The sequence below is a fragment of the Schistocerca serialis genome, chromosome 10, assembly GCF_023864345.2.
Source record: "Schistocerca serialis cubense isolate TAMUIC-IGC-003099 chromosome 10, iqSchSeri2.2, whole genome shotgun sequence".
Classification (NCBI taxonomy): Eukaryota; Metazoa; Arthropoda; class Insecta; order Orthoptera; family Acrididae; genus Schistocerca; species Schistocerca serialis.
In genome coordinates this window covers 117,742,574-117,760,674 of record NC_064647.1, presented here as the reverse complement: position 1 = coordinate 117,760,674, position 18,101 = coordinate 117,742,574, and the positions used below count along the sequence as shown (strand labels likewise).

Genomic DNA, 18,101 nt, shown 5'->3' with positions numbered 1-18,101 from the left:
GTTCTACATTTTGCGCAGTGCCGCGTGACTTTCTTACTGGGTATGGTGTAGATCCTATTACAGCATAGGGCATTAGACGATGGCATGAACAATTCAGCGAAACAAATTGTTTGTGTAAAGGCAAACCGCCGGGCCGTCTCCGAGTGTCTGACACAGACGTCGAACGCAACCGCCATAGTTTCAGGAGTCCGCAGAAATCCGTTCGCCATGCAGCTCGACACCTCAACACGCCCCCGACGCCCGTCTGGCGCGTGTTGCGTCGACGTTTACACACGAAACCGTACAAAATTCAGCTACTGCAAGCTCTTCATGAGTAGGATGACCAGACGTCCGGATTAGTCCGGACATGTCCTTTTTAGCTCTTTGTTCGCGGTCCAACGGATTTTTAGTGTGTCCGGCTTTTTCGCAAAGTTGAGCGTAATGCAGCTAAATTTACAATTCGTCCCGTTCTATTGCTCTTTTCTTAAAGTAGTAATAATTGTTAAGGAATATATGAATGTTATGTCTGTAAATAATAAACTCATTTATTTCAAGATTTTAAACATGGCTGAAACAGCTACTGTTGAAATTCTCGGGCATGGGTGTGTGTGACGTCCTTAGGTTAGTTAGGTTTAAGTAGTTCTAAGTTCTAGGGGACTTATGACCTAAGATGTTGAGTCCCATAGTGCTCAGAGCCATTTGAACCATTTTGTTGAAATTCTTCACGGTAAATGATAACAGCCAAACAGTTGCAGGATAAAGATTTATTAAAATTCTTGACCACGGTTTCGGTATATCTAAATATACCTTCATCAGCAGTAAAATACACTAAAATCACATCCTGCACTGGAGATACATAAAACAATTGTGTCAAACTACTGACAACGCCTTTGGCACAATTGTTTTATGTATCTCCAGTGCAGGATGTGATTTTAGTGTATTTTACTGCTGATGAAGGTATATTTAGATATACCGAAACCGTGGTCAAGAATTTTAATAAATCTTTATCCTGCAACTGTTTGGCTGTTATCAGTTACCGTGAACTCATTTATTAAAATTGAACGTATGTTTGATGGGGAATACTGCAGGTGAGGATACCAGCCGTCAGCTTTGCACAAGTCACATGGAAGCAGCCAATCAGGAGTGACGTTTAGGCAACCGTCTTTGTTAAATCTTAAAACTACGCGTAAATATAAAAGCAATTGATGCCACACTGTCGCCACAATCAATGTTTTTAATATAAAATACAAAATATTGCTCTGGGTATCACCACCTGACCACCAGTATCAATTAACTACTGCCGGCCGGAGTGGCCGAACGGTTCTAGGCGCTACAGTCTGGAACCGCGCGACCGCTACGGTCGCAGGTTCGAATCCTGCCTCGGGCATGGATGTGTGTGATGTTCTTAGGTTAGTTAGGTTTAAGTAGTTCTAAGTTCTAGGGGACTGATGACCTCAGAAGTTGTCCTATAGTGCTCAGAGCCATTTGAACCAATTAACTACTAGTTTTATCGGTAATTCCCGGCAGTCACGTGACCTGTCCAAAGCTGACGGTTGGTATCCTCATCTGCAGTTGACTCGTTTGATGTGTCCTCCTTTTTCTTCCTTTGTCCTCCTTGTTGAAGCTATTTGTCCTCCTTTTTAAACAATTGCATCTGGTCATCCTATTCATGAGGGTGATAAACAGTAACTTGTGGAGTTATGTAATTTCATTCTTGACGAGATGGAGGGCGACAGTTTTCTTCCATGCTTACTGTTTAGTGAAGAGGCAACATCCCATTTAAATGGAAAGGTGAACCGTCATAATGTGAGAATATGGGGTACGGAACAACCACATGAAGTTGTACAACATGAGAGGGACTATCCAAATCTAATGTGTTTCGTGTACGGTCCATTTTTCTTTGCTGAGAACAGTTACAGCAAGCACGTACCTCGAAATGCTTGAGAACTTTCTTTTCCCACAGCTGGAGACTGATTCGAGGGACTTCATTTACCAACAGGATGGGGCACCGCCACACTGGCATGTGAAAGTGCGGGAATTTTTAAATCAAAAGATTACTGAACGATGGATGGGTCGCACTGTACCAAATGATTCAGCCTTACATTACTGGCCTCAAAGGTCACCAGACCTGACTGTATGCATTATTTCTTGTGGGGGTTTATAAAAGTGTTTATGTGCCTCCGTTACCAACAACGTTTCAGGTTGAGGTACCAAATTGATCCTCAGAATGGGTAGAACATTTTTAAATCAAAAGATTACTGAACGATGGATAGGTCGCACTGTACCAAATGATTCAGCCTCACATTACTTACTGGCCTCAAAGGTCACCAGACCTGACTGTATGCATTATTTCTTGTGGGGGTTTATAAAAGTGTTTATGTGCCTCTGTTACCAACAACGTTTCAGGTTGAGGTACCAAATTGATCCTCAGAATGGGTAGAACATTTTTAAATCAAAAGATTACTGAACGATGGATGGGTCGCACTGTACCAAATGATTCAGCCTTACATTACTGGCCTCAAAGGTCACCAGACCTGACTGTATGCATTATTTCTTGTGGGGGTTTATAAAAGTGTTTATGTGCCTCCGTTACCAACAATGTTTCAGGTTGAGGTACCAAATTGATCCTCAGAATGGGTAGAACATTTTTAAATCAAAAGATTACTGAACGATGGATGGGTCGCACTGTACCAAATGATTCAGCCTTACATTACTGGCCTCAAAGGTCACCAGACCTGACTGTATGCATTATTTCTTGTGGGGGTTTATAAAAGTGTTTATGTGCCTCCATTACCAACAACAATGAATGAATTGAGACACCTCATAACAGCAGCTGTGGAAGCTGTAACCCAACACATGCTCGCTCAGTGTGAGAACAATTTGAATACCGCATTGACATATGCTGTGCATTTCAAAGTGTGGTGCGGGGAGGGGACGGGGGGGGGGGGTGCTATTGAACATATATGAAAAGGTATGAAAATAAACTTTTTGAGTTCCCCGTTTATCAAAACACAAAATTCATTGTATATGTTTACTAGTTCCAGAAATACAGTGTTTCAAAAATAATATACATATTACAAAGTATTATTTTGTCCAAACTATCGATCGCTGCGCCTCGGCTATTGGAGATACAAATACAGTTTATATTAATAGCCACCAGATGTCAGTTCTCTTTTGTTTTGCTTGGTAACCGTCATATGTTTGCAATGGCTACTCCTAAGCAGAAATCATTTTTTGTTCTCGAGTTTGCGAAGTACAATTCCATGAGTACGGAAAGTGCAAAGACGTTTCAGGTTGAGGTACCAAATTGATCCTCAGAATGGGTAGAACATTCGCAGATGGTATCGACAGTTTCTAGATACAGGATGTGTGAGTAAAGGAAAGAGTCCTGGCCGCACTTGTTTTCCTGAAGAAAATGTTGCACGAACTCAAGCTGCTTTCCAACGTAGTCGTTCAAAATCAACTCGTCGTGCCAGTCGGAGTTACAACTGCCTACAACATCAGTTTGGCGTGTTTTGAGACGTCGGTTGGTTATGAAGCCGTACAAGTTACAGCTGTTACAAGTTCTGCGTCCTGATGACCAACGCAAACATGTGGCATTTTGTAACGAGATTCTTGGTGCTGTTGACGATGATAACACTTTCGCACAACGCATCGTGTTCAGTGATGAAGCGACTTTCCATGTTAGTGGTTAGGTAAATAAACACAATGTTCGAACCTGGGGCCTATAGAACCGACATGCACGAGATACTCCCAAAGTCAATATGTTTTGTGCGATATCCAGATCACCTGTTTACGGTTCATTCTTCTTTGATGGAAACACGGTTACCGGTCAGCAGTATCTCGCTATGCTACAAAACTGGTTGTTTCCGAGGCTGCACGAAGACAACTTCATTTTTCAACAAAACGGGGCAACCCCTCACTGGAATCGCCAAGTGCGTGAATATCTGACTGATACCCTACCGAACCGTTGGATTGGTCGTCAAGGAGCTGGCGACGTAGCATGTCTCAGCTGGGCTCCACGGTCACCGGATTTGACCCCTTCCGACATCTTGCTGTGGGTTTTCGTTAAAGACGTTTGTGTACCACCACTGCCACGTAACCTGGCAGAGCTGAAGAACCGGATCCGTACTGCCGTAACATCAGAGACGAAGGACATGTTTGCCCGAGTATGGGAGGAATTTGAGTATCGATGTGATACTGTTTGTGTAGCTGATGGAGGACATATTTAACATCTGTGATCTGAACGTAAATATGTGTATGAAGTTTCATATTCGTATGTCTTAAAGCTTAATAAATATATGCATTCAGGCATAGAACAGATCTGAAACTTCAGAACACATTTGAAAGTCAGACAGACAAGAACCACTGTAGTTACCTTTGTTGACTTTAAATAAGCATGCGACTCCATAGATCGACAAACGCTCTTTGACATACTGGAATAATATGGCATGGAAAGAAAAACCAGGGCAATTAAACAACAGACGCTCACAAGACACCACCTCGAAGATTAAGTTCATGGGAGAAATTTCGGAACCCTCCCAGATACACACAGGTGTCCGACAAGGAGATGGGCCTTCACCAGTCCTGTTTAAAATAGTCTTAGACAAAATTGTCAAACAATGGGAAGAACAAGTTAAAGGAATACAGCTAGGAAGAACACGTGAAACAAGAACAATCATAGAACGTCTGGCATTTGCAGATGACATAGCCATACTTAGTAGGTAAAATAATACAGGAGGCAAAGGAAGCACTGGAACACCTACGTGAAATAGCTGCCAAAACAAGTCTTCGGATATATCATGGAACGACAAACCAACGATGTACACATCATGCAAACGATGTATGGATCCGTAAAAAAGTCGAAAAATTTAAATATTCATTGGAATACATACAATTAGGAGTATCAAACAAGGCATCCAACACAGAACGAACAGAAAGACTCCAGAAAGCATACAAACTCACATGGTCACATTATAATAAGAAAAGTATATCAAGACAGGCCAAAATTAGACACTACAAAACAGTTATATTACCGGAAGCACTATATACGTCAGAAACGACCGCAATTGGAGCATCAGGCATTATAGAGACAGAAAGAATAGAACGCAAAAATCTGAGAAAATATTAGGACCAATACACAAAGATGGCATATGGATGAAAAGACCTACCAATAATTTATACCAACACACTGACAGACTCACAGACACGATCAGAAAACGCAGACTAAATTTCTACGGACACATACAGAGAATGGACAACACCGAACTTACAAAGAGAATCTTTGATATAGTAAAACATTCAAGCCTTAAAACAAATTGGTATCATGAAATAGAGGAAGACATAAGGCAGCTGGGGATCAAAAAACAAATGATAAAAGACAGAAAGGAATTCAGGAACAAAATTAGGAATGCAAAATTTATGGTAAATGAGAAGAGGAAGACGGGAGCATTATGGACGGAACAAAGGAAACAAGAGCATAGCCAGAGGATTATGAGATTTTGGGAAGAGAAAAGGAAGAAAGGAAAGAAGTTAAAATTGTGTCATCATGAGGTATATTAGGTCGAACACTGTCCATAAGAGCAAAAATGATATGAATGAATGAACGCATTCGAAATACGTATGTTCTTTTTGAAACACCCTGTATAGGCGTTCCAAATCGGATGATTCTGTTTGATACACCCTGTATTATTATGATTGCGTGGTGTCTGTTCTTTCCGACATGTCCGAAATAACAGAAAGTATAACGTCATATAATTGATTCGCCTCGATGAGCAATAAACACCACGCATTCATATAGCTATGTTACAACCATGGTCACAGCGATGACACAGCTGACGTTTCACCCTAGCACAGGTGCAGCACCGGAGGATTCCAACTGACAGGTTGCAGAAACACTTAGCCCTTCCAGCAGAAGCAGTCATAAGAGTAGTGTAAGGATATGAGATTCCACGCGTCTTAAAGCCACATCTAGTCTTTAACGTCTTACAGCACCCAACACAGTCATAAGGCCGTTAGAGTCTGTGCACTCCCATGTGTCGTTTCAGGCAAGACCGTCGCTTGAATGCCTTGGGGCAGACGTCGCAACTGAACGGGCGTTCGCCGGTGTGCACTCTGGAATGTTCCCTCAGTTTGCTCCTGCACGGGAATATCCTCTGACATACGTCACAGGCCTGGGGGCCTTTATTCACGCGCACAGTAGGCTGCTTCTTAAGGGCGTTGCTGCCTGTGAATTTCTTACGACACACGTTTCTAATACACGGGCGTTCGCGTTTGTGCACTCTTGAATGTCTCCTCAACTCACGAACAGTTTTGAACTTTTTGTGACACACGGAACACACGTAAGGACGTTCGCTCTTAGGCACGCACGAGTGCCTTTTCGTGTTCCCGAGACACTTGAACGTTTTGTGACACACTTTACAGAAGTACACACATTCGGTCGCGTGCAGACGTGAGTGACTCTCGAAGCTGCCGAAAACCTTGAACGCCTTGTGGCACACTTCACAGACGTAAGGACGTTCCATCGTGTGTCGCCGTGAGTGCATCTTCAGCGTGCCGCAGTGTCTGAACGCCTTGTCGCACACATCACATTTATATGGGCGCTCGCTGTGGAGGAGGGAGTGCTTCTTCAGGTGTTCTCTTCCTTTGAACCTTTTGTGACACACACTGCACGCGAACGAATTTAGAATATTGGTCACCTGTTTATGCTCCTTCGGGTCCTGCAGGTGCAGAGGTGTCTTTCTGCAGATGTTGCAGCTGCGGGCGAGATGTTGAGCATCGCTTTCATGCTCACAGAAGGCTTCCTGCTTGGTGGTGCGTTCTAGGGAACCGCCACTGCCAGTGCCGTCCGTTCCCACGCCAGGAGGTATATTACTGCAGAATTGCGGAAGAAACTATGTCAGAAAGCTTTGTCATAACAGTACTATATTACAAATGAAAAATTATATTAAGATACGTTCTTAAATATCTCACAATACACATGTGAATGCACAGTGTACAGCAGGCGTTTGCAGACAATGTTACAAAGGGCATAACACGGTGGTCGTCAAACTGCGGCCCACTGGCCGCATGTCGACCGAATCAAGTATTCGTTTGGCTCGCGATGCTCAGCCATATTTCATAAGACTGCAATGTAGTTCCTTCTCTAGATTGTCGCACAGATGACAAAATGGTAGATATCGAAATAGATGACAGAGGAATAGAGAAACAATTAAAATCGCTCAAAAGAGGATAGGCCGCTGGACCTGATGGGATACCAGTTCGAGTTTACACAGAGTACGCGAAGGAACTTGCCGCCCTTCTTGCAGCGGTGTACCGTAGGTCTCTAGAAGAGCGTAGCGTTCCAAAGGATTGGAAAATGGCACAGGTCATCCCCGTTTTCAAGAAGGGACGTCGAACAGATGTGCAGAACTATAGACCTATATCTCTAACGTCGATCAGTTGTAGAATTTTGGAACACATATTATGTTCGAGCATAATGATTTTTCTGGAGACTACAAATCTACTCTGTAAGAATCAGCATGGGTTTCGAAAAAGACGATCGTGTGAAACCCAGCTCGCGCTATTCGTCCACGAGATTCAGAGGGCCATAGACACGGGTTCCCTGGTAGATGCCGTGTTTCTTGACTTCCGCAAGGCGTTAGATACAGTTTCCCACAGTCGTTTAATGAACAAAGTAAGAGCATATGGACTATGAGATCAATTTTGTGATTGGATTGAAGAGTTCCGAGATAACAAAACGCAGCATATCATTCTCAATGGAGAGAAGTCTTCCGCAGTAAGAGTGATTTCAGGTGTGCCGCAGGGGAGTGTCGTGGGACCGTTGCTATTCACAATATACATAAATGACCTTGTGGACGACATCTGAAGTTCACTGAGGCTTTTTGCGGATGATGCTGTCGTATATCGAGAGGTTGTAACAATGGAAAATTGTACTGAAATGCAGGAGGATCTGCAGCGAATTGTCGCATGGGGCAGGGAATGACAATTGAATCTCAATGTAGACAAGTGTAATGTGCTGCGAATACATAGAAAGAAAGATCCCTTATGATTTAGCTGCAATATAGCAGGTCAGCAACTGGAAGCAGTTAATTCCATAAATTATCTGGGAGTACGCATTAGGAGTGATTTAAAACGGAATGATCATATAAAGTTGATCGTCGGTAAAGCGGATGCCAGACTGAGATTCATTGGAAGAACCCTAAGGAAATGCAATCCGAAAACAAAGGAAGTAGGTTACAGTACGCTTGTTCGCCCGCTGCTTGAATACTGCTCAGCAGTGTGGGATCCGTACCAGATAGGGTTGATAGAAGAGAGAGAGAAGATCCAACGGAGAGCAGCGTGCTTCGTTACAGGATCATTTAGTAATCGCGAAAGCTTTACGGAGATGATGGATGAACTCCAGTGGAAGACTCTGCAGGAGAGACGCTCAGTAGCTCGGTACGGGCTTTTGTTGAAGTTTCGAGAACATACCTTTACCGAGGAGTCAAGCAGTATATTGCTACCTCCTACGTATATCTCGCGAAGAGACCATGAGGATAAAATCAGAGAGATTAGAGCCCACACAGAGGCATACCGACAATCCTTCTTTCCACGAACAATACGAGACTGGAATAGAATGGAGAACCGATAGAGGTACTCAAGGTACTCTCCGCCACACACCGTCAGGTGGCTTGCGGAGTATGGATGTAGATGTAGATAAGTTCAATGTCTCGCTGGGATTGCTCCATGTGACATCAGAAGAGAGGTCGCCGCTAACATCGAGAGGCATAAATCAAATACACTGACCTCACATCCACTCTTGGACATTAACCTGCTAAGCCAAGACTGAAGTCCAGGAAGGATCAGCTGCGACTATCCGGCTCACCAAGTGGAAAAAAAGATGCCAACGCCTGTCAAACTGGATGACACCACAAGAATCCCTTCCGCCTGGACACATGGAGAAATGGGTCTTCTGGAAGTCCTTGAACAGACTGCGGACCGAAGTCACAAGATCGAGGGACAATCTCTCTAAATGGAACTTCCAACTGCCAAATGCCAACACAATACTGTGCGAATACGGTGAATTGCAGACAACTCGGCATCTCTTCAAATGTAACTCATGCCCAACCAGCTATAGCATGAAGGACTTAACGTCTGCAGCACCCAATGCTATCTAAGTTGCCCAATTCTGGGTGAATACTGTATAGTTTTCTTTGTATGCATTGTATGTGGGTTATTTTAGTGCACCTCTGACACGAATAAAGAACACCTAACAATCGAATCCGACATAGTCAACTAACGTTAAGAGCTCCTGAAGCAAACATACTTACAGAGACAGTAATATTTTAATACATGAAATGTATTCGCAGTTGCGAGTTTGGAATACCATCAGCTGTTTAATGGAATGACGATGGTGAAAATTTGTGCCGTAGTGGGATTCGAACCCGGACCAATTTGTGACCAGGAAGGTCACGTGTTAGTGGGAGGCTCTGCCTCTGGAAGCGGGTAGTAATAAACTACGTTCCACAAAAACTTCAGTACGACTGTGGTTTACCTCCTTCCACCCACGACGCTTTGAAGAAGTATTCCTTGCACGGCTTAGAATGTGACGTTGCCCACAGACACGTGGCTTCCTCCTACGTCGGGAGGATCCCCCAGTACGTCAGATACGCGGTACACAGTTGTCAATACGACATATGTTAAGTGAGTGTGTTTTATATGACGACCTGAGGTTTGAACTGGATCCCCCACAGGATCTGCCCTCTGTTTCAACTGATAAAGAGGCGAGTGTTGTTCGTGTTTTAATATTTTGTGCAGTGTCCGAAATTCTTCCCAAAATATTTGGTGTGAGATCTTAACGTGTCACAGAATGGTTGGATCACTTATTATTTATACGAGGGGCGTTTGAGAAGTACGTGCAAAGTCCGAGAGATGGCACCACCGGCGCGTATCGAGGTCATGCTTAGTTAGCAGCATTTTTGGAAAGAACGCACACCAAGTTTCAGCCATATTGGTCTATTTCTTTGTGTTTGGCGTTCGTGTGAATCAAGGAAGTCGAGAAACTTCCTGGCAGATTAAAACTGTGTGCCCGACCGAGACTCGAACTCGGGACCTTTTCCCGAGTTCGAGTCTCGGTCGGGCACACAGTTTTAATCTGCCAGGAAGTTTCATATCAGCGCGCACTCCGCTGCAGAGTGAAAATCTCATTCTGGCAAGGAAGTCGAGTGATTGTCAAAATATGGACGAAGAAGAATTTCCTGTGGTGATTAAACATTATGATACATTACGAAACATTATGAAACATTATGATACAAACATTGCAATAAATAGTAAATCAAATACAGATTTAGAAAGGGTAGCTAATCAAATTTTTACTGACATTAATAAGTGGTTCATAGCCAATTCACTGTCATTAAACTTTGAAAAGAGCCACTATATGCAGTTCAGAACTTCCAAGAGATTAATAAGTGGTTCATAGCCAATTCACTGTCATTAAACTTTGAAAAGAGCCACTATATGCAGTTCAGAACTTCCAAGAGATTTCATTCTGGTATGTGTATAAAATATGATGACATGGAAATAGGAGAAGTTGAGAGTGTAAAATTCTTGGGATTACAACTTGATAATAAATTCAGTTGGGAGCAACATAGTCTACTAACGAACTGCCAAAGCGCCTAAACAATAGGAGACATAAATATAAAAAAACTGGCGTATTTTGCTTATTGTCACTCCATTATGTCATATGGTATCATATTTTGGGGTAACTCCACAAACAGAGAAAAAATTTGAGTACAGAAGCGTATAATAAGAGTAATGAGTAGTGTAAATCCAAGAACATCATGTCGAAACCTATTCAGAGAATTGGGCATATTAACCACAGCTTCTCAGTATATTTATTCCTTAATGAAGTTTGTTGTAAGTAATACATGCCGGCCGCGGTGGCCGTGCGGTTCTAGGCGCTTCAGTCCGGAACCGCGGGACTGCTACGGTCGCAGGTTCGAATCCTGCCTCGGGCATGGATGTGTGTGATGTCCTTAGGTTAGTTAGGTTTAAGTAGATCTAAGTTCTAGGGGACTGATGACCTAAGATGTTAAGTCCCATAGTGCTCAGAGCCATTTGAACCATTTGAAATAATACATCTATTTTTCCAACTAACGGCTTAGTACATAGTATCAATACTAGGAATAAGAACAATATACATAAAGATTTAAAATCACTTACTCTTGCCCAGAAAGGAGTCCAGTATTCAGCAACACATATTTTCAATAAGTTACCAGCAACCGTTAAGAGTTTAGTTTCAGACAACGCACAATTTAAACATAATTTAAAAGAATTTTTGGTGGCCAACTCCTTCTATTCCATCCATGAGTTTTTCAAAAAGTGCAGCAGACCATTTTAATGAAAATTTGTTATACTTTAATTTTTGACATACTTGGTTGTAACAGCCAAGTATCTGCCTACTGTGTGAATGGTTGATGTATGGAAAGCAGATGTAAGTCTTAAGTCTGTAAATAGTGGAAGTTTAATTCTAAATCTTGTACATAATCTGACTTTTCTTACCTGAGGATCACTGAAATGAACAATTTGCTTTAATTTTTGACAATACTTGGTTGTAATAGCCAAGAAACTAGCAAATGTCTGAAAGATGGATTTAATGAAAGCAGATGTAAGTATTAAACCTGTAAATATTAGAAGTTTAAATTTAATTCATGTTCATAATTTTACTTTTTATTGACTGAGGATCATTAAAATTGATGAAACTCAAGTTTTTCTAATTACATTTTTGTAATGTGTTTATCTGACATGTTCCACACCCAGGAGGATTCCCTCTTTTATGTGTCTATGGAATGAATAATTAATCTAATCTAATCTACTTTATGAAAGGCAAAACGCCTCAGGAGACTAAAGAGAAGCTTGATAAACATTATGGTGACTCTGCACGTTCTCTTAGAATAGTTTATAACTGGTTTCAAAAGTTTCGGAGTGGCCATATGAGCACAAGTAATGCTGAACGTTCTGAACGCCCTGTGGAGGTTACGACTCCAGAAATCATTGATAAAATCCTTAATATGGTGATGGATGACAGAAGAGTTAAGGTGCGTGAGATTGCTAGTGCTGTGGGAATCTCGAATGAACGGGTACATAATATTTTGCATAAACATTTGGACATGAGAAAGCTATCCGCAAGATGGGTTCCGCAATTGCTCATGCTTGACCAAAAACGGAATCGAGTGAAGAGTTCCAAGGATGGTTTGCAGCTGTTCAGGAAGAATCGGCAGGACTTTAAGCGTCGTTTCGTCACTGTGGATGAAACAGGGATACATTACTATACTCCTGAGACCAAACAACAATCTAAACAATGGGTTACAAAGGGAGAAGCTATACCAAAAAAGGCGAAGACCAGTCGTTCGGCTGCAAAGGTTATGGTGACTGTATTTTGGGATTTTCTAGGGATAATCCTCATCGACTATCTGGAAAAGGGTAAAACTATTACAAGTGCATATTATTCGTGGTTATTGGACCGTTTTAAAACCGAGCTGCAAGAAAAACGCTGGCGATTGGACAGCAAAAAAGTACTTTTCCATCACGACAACGCACCAGCACACACCTCAACAGTTATGGTCGCAAAATTAATGGAAACAGGATTCCAACTCATTTCACATCCCCCCTAGTCTCCACACTTGGCTCCCTCGGACTACTATTTGTTCCCTAATCTGAAGAAATGGCTGGGGGACAAAGATTTTATGTAAACAAGGAGGTGATTGCAGCAACTAATAGCTATTTTGCAGACTACGCCAATTCCTATTATTCGGACAGGATCAACAATTTAGAACAGCGGTGGACGAAAAGTATCTGTCTAAAAGGAGACTATGTCGAAAAATAAAAAAGGTTTACCTCAAACACGTAAGTAGTTTTCATTTTTGCAGCGACTTTTCAAATGTCTCTCGTAAGTAGTCATCCAACCTCGGTCATCTTCCCTTTTTTAACAAAGCCTTTACAGGTATTTTATCCATGATTTTATCTAGTTATTCTGCTGTGTCTCGTTGGAATTTTACAATGGGCTTTTCTGAAGCTCGCTTTATTTGGGTTGCTTTACGGTTCTTATGGGGGGATAAAAGTTGGTTTTTCGTATATTGCCCTTTTTCCATAGATTTTCACAATGTTCACCGGTATATCATTAATGCAAGGACGGTGATGACCTCCGCCATATATCATCATCATGGAACAAGGATTTTCCGCTAATCGCCAGCGGCCGCCTTATCTTTAGGCTATCCGAGCACGACTCACACCCAGGCCCAATCTTCCATACGTCGTCAACCATGCGTCCTTTGGACATGCATGCAAGTAACATATCTCCCTTGTACGGAAATATACATAATGGATCTACGAGTACAGGTCGTACACACATGGCTGACAACATAAGGAATTTTGGGTTTGGCCGCGAATCCTGCTGGGATAGTCTAACGCAGGGGCGGGCAAACGCAGCACGCGGCTCATGAGCGCACAGCGCTGCACGTGTGCTGCTCGCGTGCAGGCGTCGACCGGGGCTGTGGCGACAGCCGGCAGGTTGCGGCAGTGTGGTGCCAGGCTAAGCTGCGGACGTTGATGCGAAGCGACCACTACGTACCGAACGTTGTATTTCAAGAACCGGAAAATGCAGAGTGAATCAAGGAAACGGAGAAGTGGAGATTTGCTATCTTTTAAAAAGGAATGAGAGAATCATTTTTTTTCTTTGTGCAAAAACGTGAAAATTCGAAATGTTTAATGTGTGGCAGTATTCTCGCTGGTCAGCGGAAGTTTAGTATTGAACGCCATTACAATAAATTTCACAAGGACGAGTACAATTTATTGTCGAATTCCGAGCGGATGGGGAAATTGACTGAGCTTAAGAAGGGCGATCTGACGATACTAGATGAATCTGATGTAAGTTGCTGTTGTCACGATAGATCTGCGACTTTCTTTCGTCATGTCTCTCATATAACTGATTTAAAATCTTATAGAGCACTGTTTTCAATTTTTCAGGACGACAACAATGATAGCCCAGCGGTACGTGCAAGATATAAGATTGCGCTTAATATAGAGAGAGCTGGAAAACCATTTGCTGAAGGTGAGTTTATAAAGGAGTGCATCAATGACGCTACTGATTTACTTTGCCCACTGAACGCAAATCAGTTTCGAGCTATCACTCTTTCTCGGCGGACTTTAAGTCGTCGTATAAGGACCATGGCAGGTGACGTTTACCGTCAATTAAGGAGTGCAGTGCGGGAGTTTATTGCACTTACCATCGAACTTGATGAGTCCACAGACACTTCATACACCGCGCAATTAGTGATTTATGTCCGCGGCGTGGACACTGCTCTGCACATAACGAAGGACTATTTAGATATATCCTTAAAAAGCACGACCACCGGCGCGGACATCCTAAAAGCCGTTGAAGAATCTGTCGATTCAGCTGGCTTAAACTGGGAACGTTTGGTGTCAGTGACAACAGACGGAGCACCTGCAATGAAAGGGGAACAAGAGGTACTCTGTGCAAAAGCAGCAAAACTGGGGGACGTCATGCAGGTGATTATACGGGGAATTAATTATTTGAGATCCCACGGGCTTGCACATAGATAGTTTCACACATATTTAGCTGAAACTGGGGAAGAGTTCGGTGACATACCATACCACAGAGAAGGCCGCTGGCTTAGCCGCCGTAATGTACTGCATGCTTGTCGAAAGAAACATTGCATCTTCATCATCATCATCATCATCATCATCATTTAAGACTGATTATGCCTTTCAGCGTTCAGTCTGGAGCATAGCCCCCTTACAAAATTCCTCCACGATCCCCTATTCAGTGCTAACATTGGTGCCTCTTCTGATGTTAAACCTATTACTTCAAAATCATTCTTAACCGAATCCAGGTACCCTCTCCTTGGTCTGCCCCGACTCCTCCTACCCTCTACTGCTGAATCCATGAGTCTCTTGGGTAACCTTGCTTCTCTCATGCGTGTAACATGACCCCACCATCTAAGCCTGTTCGCCCTGACTGCTACATCTATAGAGTTCATTCCCAGTTTTTCTTTGATTTCCTCGTTGTGGACACCCTCCTGCCATTGTTCCCATCTACTGGTACCTGCAATCATCCTAGCTACTTTCATATCCGTAACCTCCACCTTGTTGATAAGGTAACCTGAATCCACCCAGCTTTCGCTCCCATACAACAAAGTTGGTCGAAAGATTGAACGGTGCACAGATAACTTAGTCTTAGTACTGACTTCCTTCTTGCAGAAGAGAGTAGATCGTAGCTGAGCGCTCACTGCATTAGCTTTGCTACACCTCGCTTCCAGTTCTTTCACTATGTTGCCATCCTGTGAGAATATGGATGCTAAGTACTTGAAACCGTCCACCTGTTCTAACTTTGTTCCTCCTATTTGGCACTCAATCCGTTTATATTTCTTTACCACTGACATTACTTTCGTTCTGGAGATGCTAATCTTCATACCATAGTCCTTGCATTTCTGATCTAGCTCTGAAATATTACTTTGCAAACTTTCAATCGAATCTGCCATCACAACTAAGTCATCCGCATATGCAAGACTGCTTATTTTGTGTTCATTGCATCATAACTCGCAATAATATAGGCACTGCAATGTTGTAATATTTTAACGTGTGTTTAATTTTAATTGACTTTCGTGAAACCGGCCTTGAGCTAAGCAAACCTGGCCGCTCACTTTAGGAACAGAGGGGTAAGTAGCACAGTCACTCCGGGATTAGACGATGTGGGAGAGGGTAGTGTTTCATTGTTTGCCTTTCTGTACTGACAACTCAAGCGGGAGCGCAACTCGTGCTGATCAGCTGCTATGGTACAAATTTTAATGCAGAACTAAGGTGGATTCGTAAATGCGTATTACAGAGATGGTCATCTTAAAATGCAATACATATTTGTAGCAAATAATACGAAATTAAATTAAGACTGTTGTAATACAACGCAATGAGCACAAGAAAAATGGGATTCAAAATATTTAGTAAACATTTGTGATCTTGATGGAAGATTACTGTTTAACCTCCGTTTGACAAACTCAACGTCCCCGAAAGTGACCAAAATTGTGAAAAAAAATTTATTGGAGCTTCACTTACTTACTACACAAGTGTGATAAAAATAATAATTAAGAGGACTCGCACGGGGCTACGCTCCTTAGTTATCCTTTATTTCCTCATATTGTTTATTCCTGCGGCGTTTTCTTCCAGTCACAATGTGAGGAATATGTCGGTATTTAGCAGATCCAGAGCTTCTACAAAACTGCGTGCACGGCAAAACTCACAATCCCGATGAAAGGCACAAAACGTCGATAGGAAAACCATGTCCCAAGACAACATTTGCGTGTGTGTGTGTGTGTGTGTGTGTGTGTGTGTGTGTGGTTTGAGGTTTTCGGGCGCTAAACAGCGTGGTCATCAGCGCCCAAACGCATAGAAACAGGAACACATGCGGTGAAGGGACGAAGACGGACAGCGAACAAGGAGAACGGCTAAAAGACACAGGCCTGACGCATTTCCAAATCCTCACATACAGAGGCAAAACAAGTGGAAAAGAAACGCACTAAAAAAGGAAAGGAAACACAAGGAAAAGAGAACAGAAATCGAAGTGAAACAAGTAGGTAATCGTGACTGGCGGACCTCTTACCTAAAACCTGGGTGAGCCAGTCACCCAGCAGCACATTAAAATCCTCTCCCTAAAATCCGAGGCAACAAATTGGACAGGACACAAAACCGTAAGACCTTAACCACAGTCGTTGCGTCGTTTTGCAAAATAGAGGGCAAATCCGGTGGCAAGGAAACCACCGCCCTCTGGTCAGAGAATAAAGGACAGTCAAGTAAAATGTGGCGGACAGTAATCTGGACGCCACAAGCACTGCAGATTGGGGGGTCCTCCCGCCGGAGTAAAAAACCGTGCGTTAAGGGACTGTGCCCGATGCGGAGCCGAGTGAGGAGAACCTCATCCCGCCTGCATGACTGGTAGGACGTACGCCATGGCCGCGTGGTGGCCTTGACCAAACGCAGCTTATTTTCACCGACTGCCAGCCACTCCTCTTCCCATTGACGCATAACACGAAAACGCAAAAGGGAGGTAACAGCATGGAGGGAGACGGCACATTCAACAACGTGAGGAAGGGAACATGCATCTTTGGCAGCCACATCCGCCAGTTCGTTTCCAATAATACCCACGTGCCCCGGCACCCAGCAGAAAGAAACCACCTTCCTCTGCCGTTGCAGGTGGAGTAGGTCATCATGGATGTTCTAGAGGACCGTATCCGCTGGGTACAAATGTTGCATGGTCTGAAGGGCACTCAGGGAGTCAGAACAGATGAGAAACTTAAGACTGGGAACACATCTCATCTGCTCCAATGCCCGCAAGATCGCAAACAATTCGGCATCAAAGATGGTAAACGCCATGGGAAGCCGTAACTTGACGACTCGATCAGGGGAAACAACAGCACGACCAACAGAGTCTCCCTGTTTAGAGCCGTCCGTAATTACTGGTACATGGTCGGGATGCTGGTTTAAATATCGTAAAATAAGGAGGTAAAAACAAACGCAGGAGTGCAGCTCCTCCGGTACTCTGACAAGTCTAAAAGGACGCTGGCCCTCTGGAGCAACCAGGGAGGCAGGCGGGTAAAACCCTGGAGTTGGGGTGCCACACGCTCCACACCAAGGGACTCAAGCAAATGCTTGGCACATGGTCTCGTTGCCCTGGGACGACTGGAAAAGAGACGTTCCATAGGCGGTCGGGCAACAGTAGGGTACGCAGGCAAGGAGTTGACACACCCGTCGCACCATGAGGAGTTTCCGCCGGATGGCGAGCGGCGGTTCCCCTGCCTCAGCACACAGACTGGGGATGGGACTGGTACGGAAGGGACCAGTGGCCAGCCTGATACCCTCATGGTGTACTGCGTCAAGAATCTTCAGATACGAAGGCCTCGCTGACCCAAACACGACGCATCCATAGTCAAGACGCGACCGGACGAAAACCCTATAAAACAGCAGCAGACGCGCCCGATCTGCTCCTCAGGACCGATGGCTCAGACACTTCAAAATATTCACGGCCCGCACCTTGAGGTCTTTAAGGTGCGGCAACCACGACAACTTGGAATCAA

General features: G+C 43.5%; 1 protein-coding gene across 3 annotated transcripts in view; it reads right to left on the bottom strand.

Annotated features, from left to right (window-relative positions):
- LOC126425304 (putative zinc finger protein 727) overlaps positions 1-18,101 on the bottom strand; it is a 198,400-nt gene that overhangs the window by 39,108 nt on the left and 141,191 nt on the right. Inside the window, exon 7 of one of the 3 annotated variants that reach the window (XM_050088282.1) lies at positions 6,678-6,852. The exons of 1 other annotated variant lie outside the window; for it this stretch is intronic. In XM_050088282.1, the coding sequence (XP_049944239.1) occupies positions 6,678-6,852 (175 nt within the window). Of the gene's footprint in view, positions 1-3,057; positions 6,853-18,101 lie in introns of those variants that run through there. One more of the 3 variants, XM_050088281.1, reaches the window with a different exon arrangement.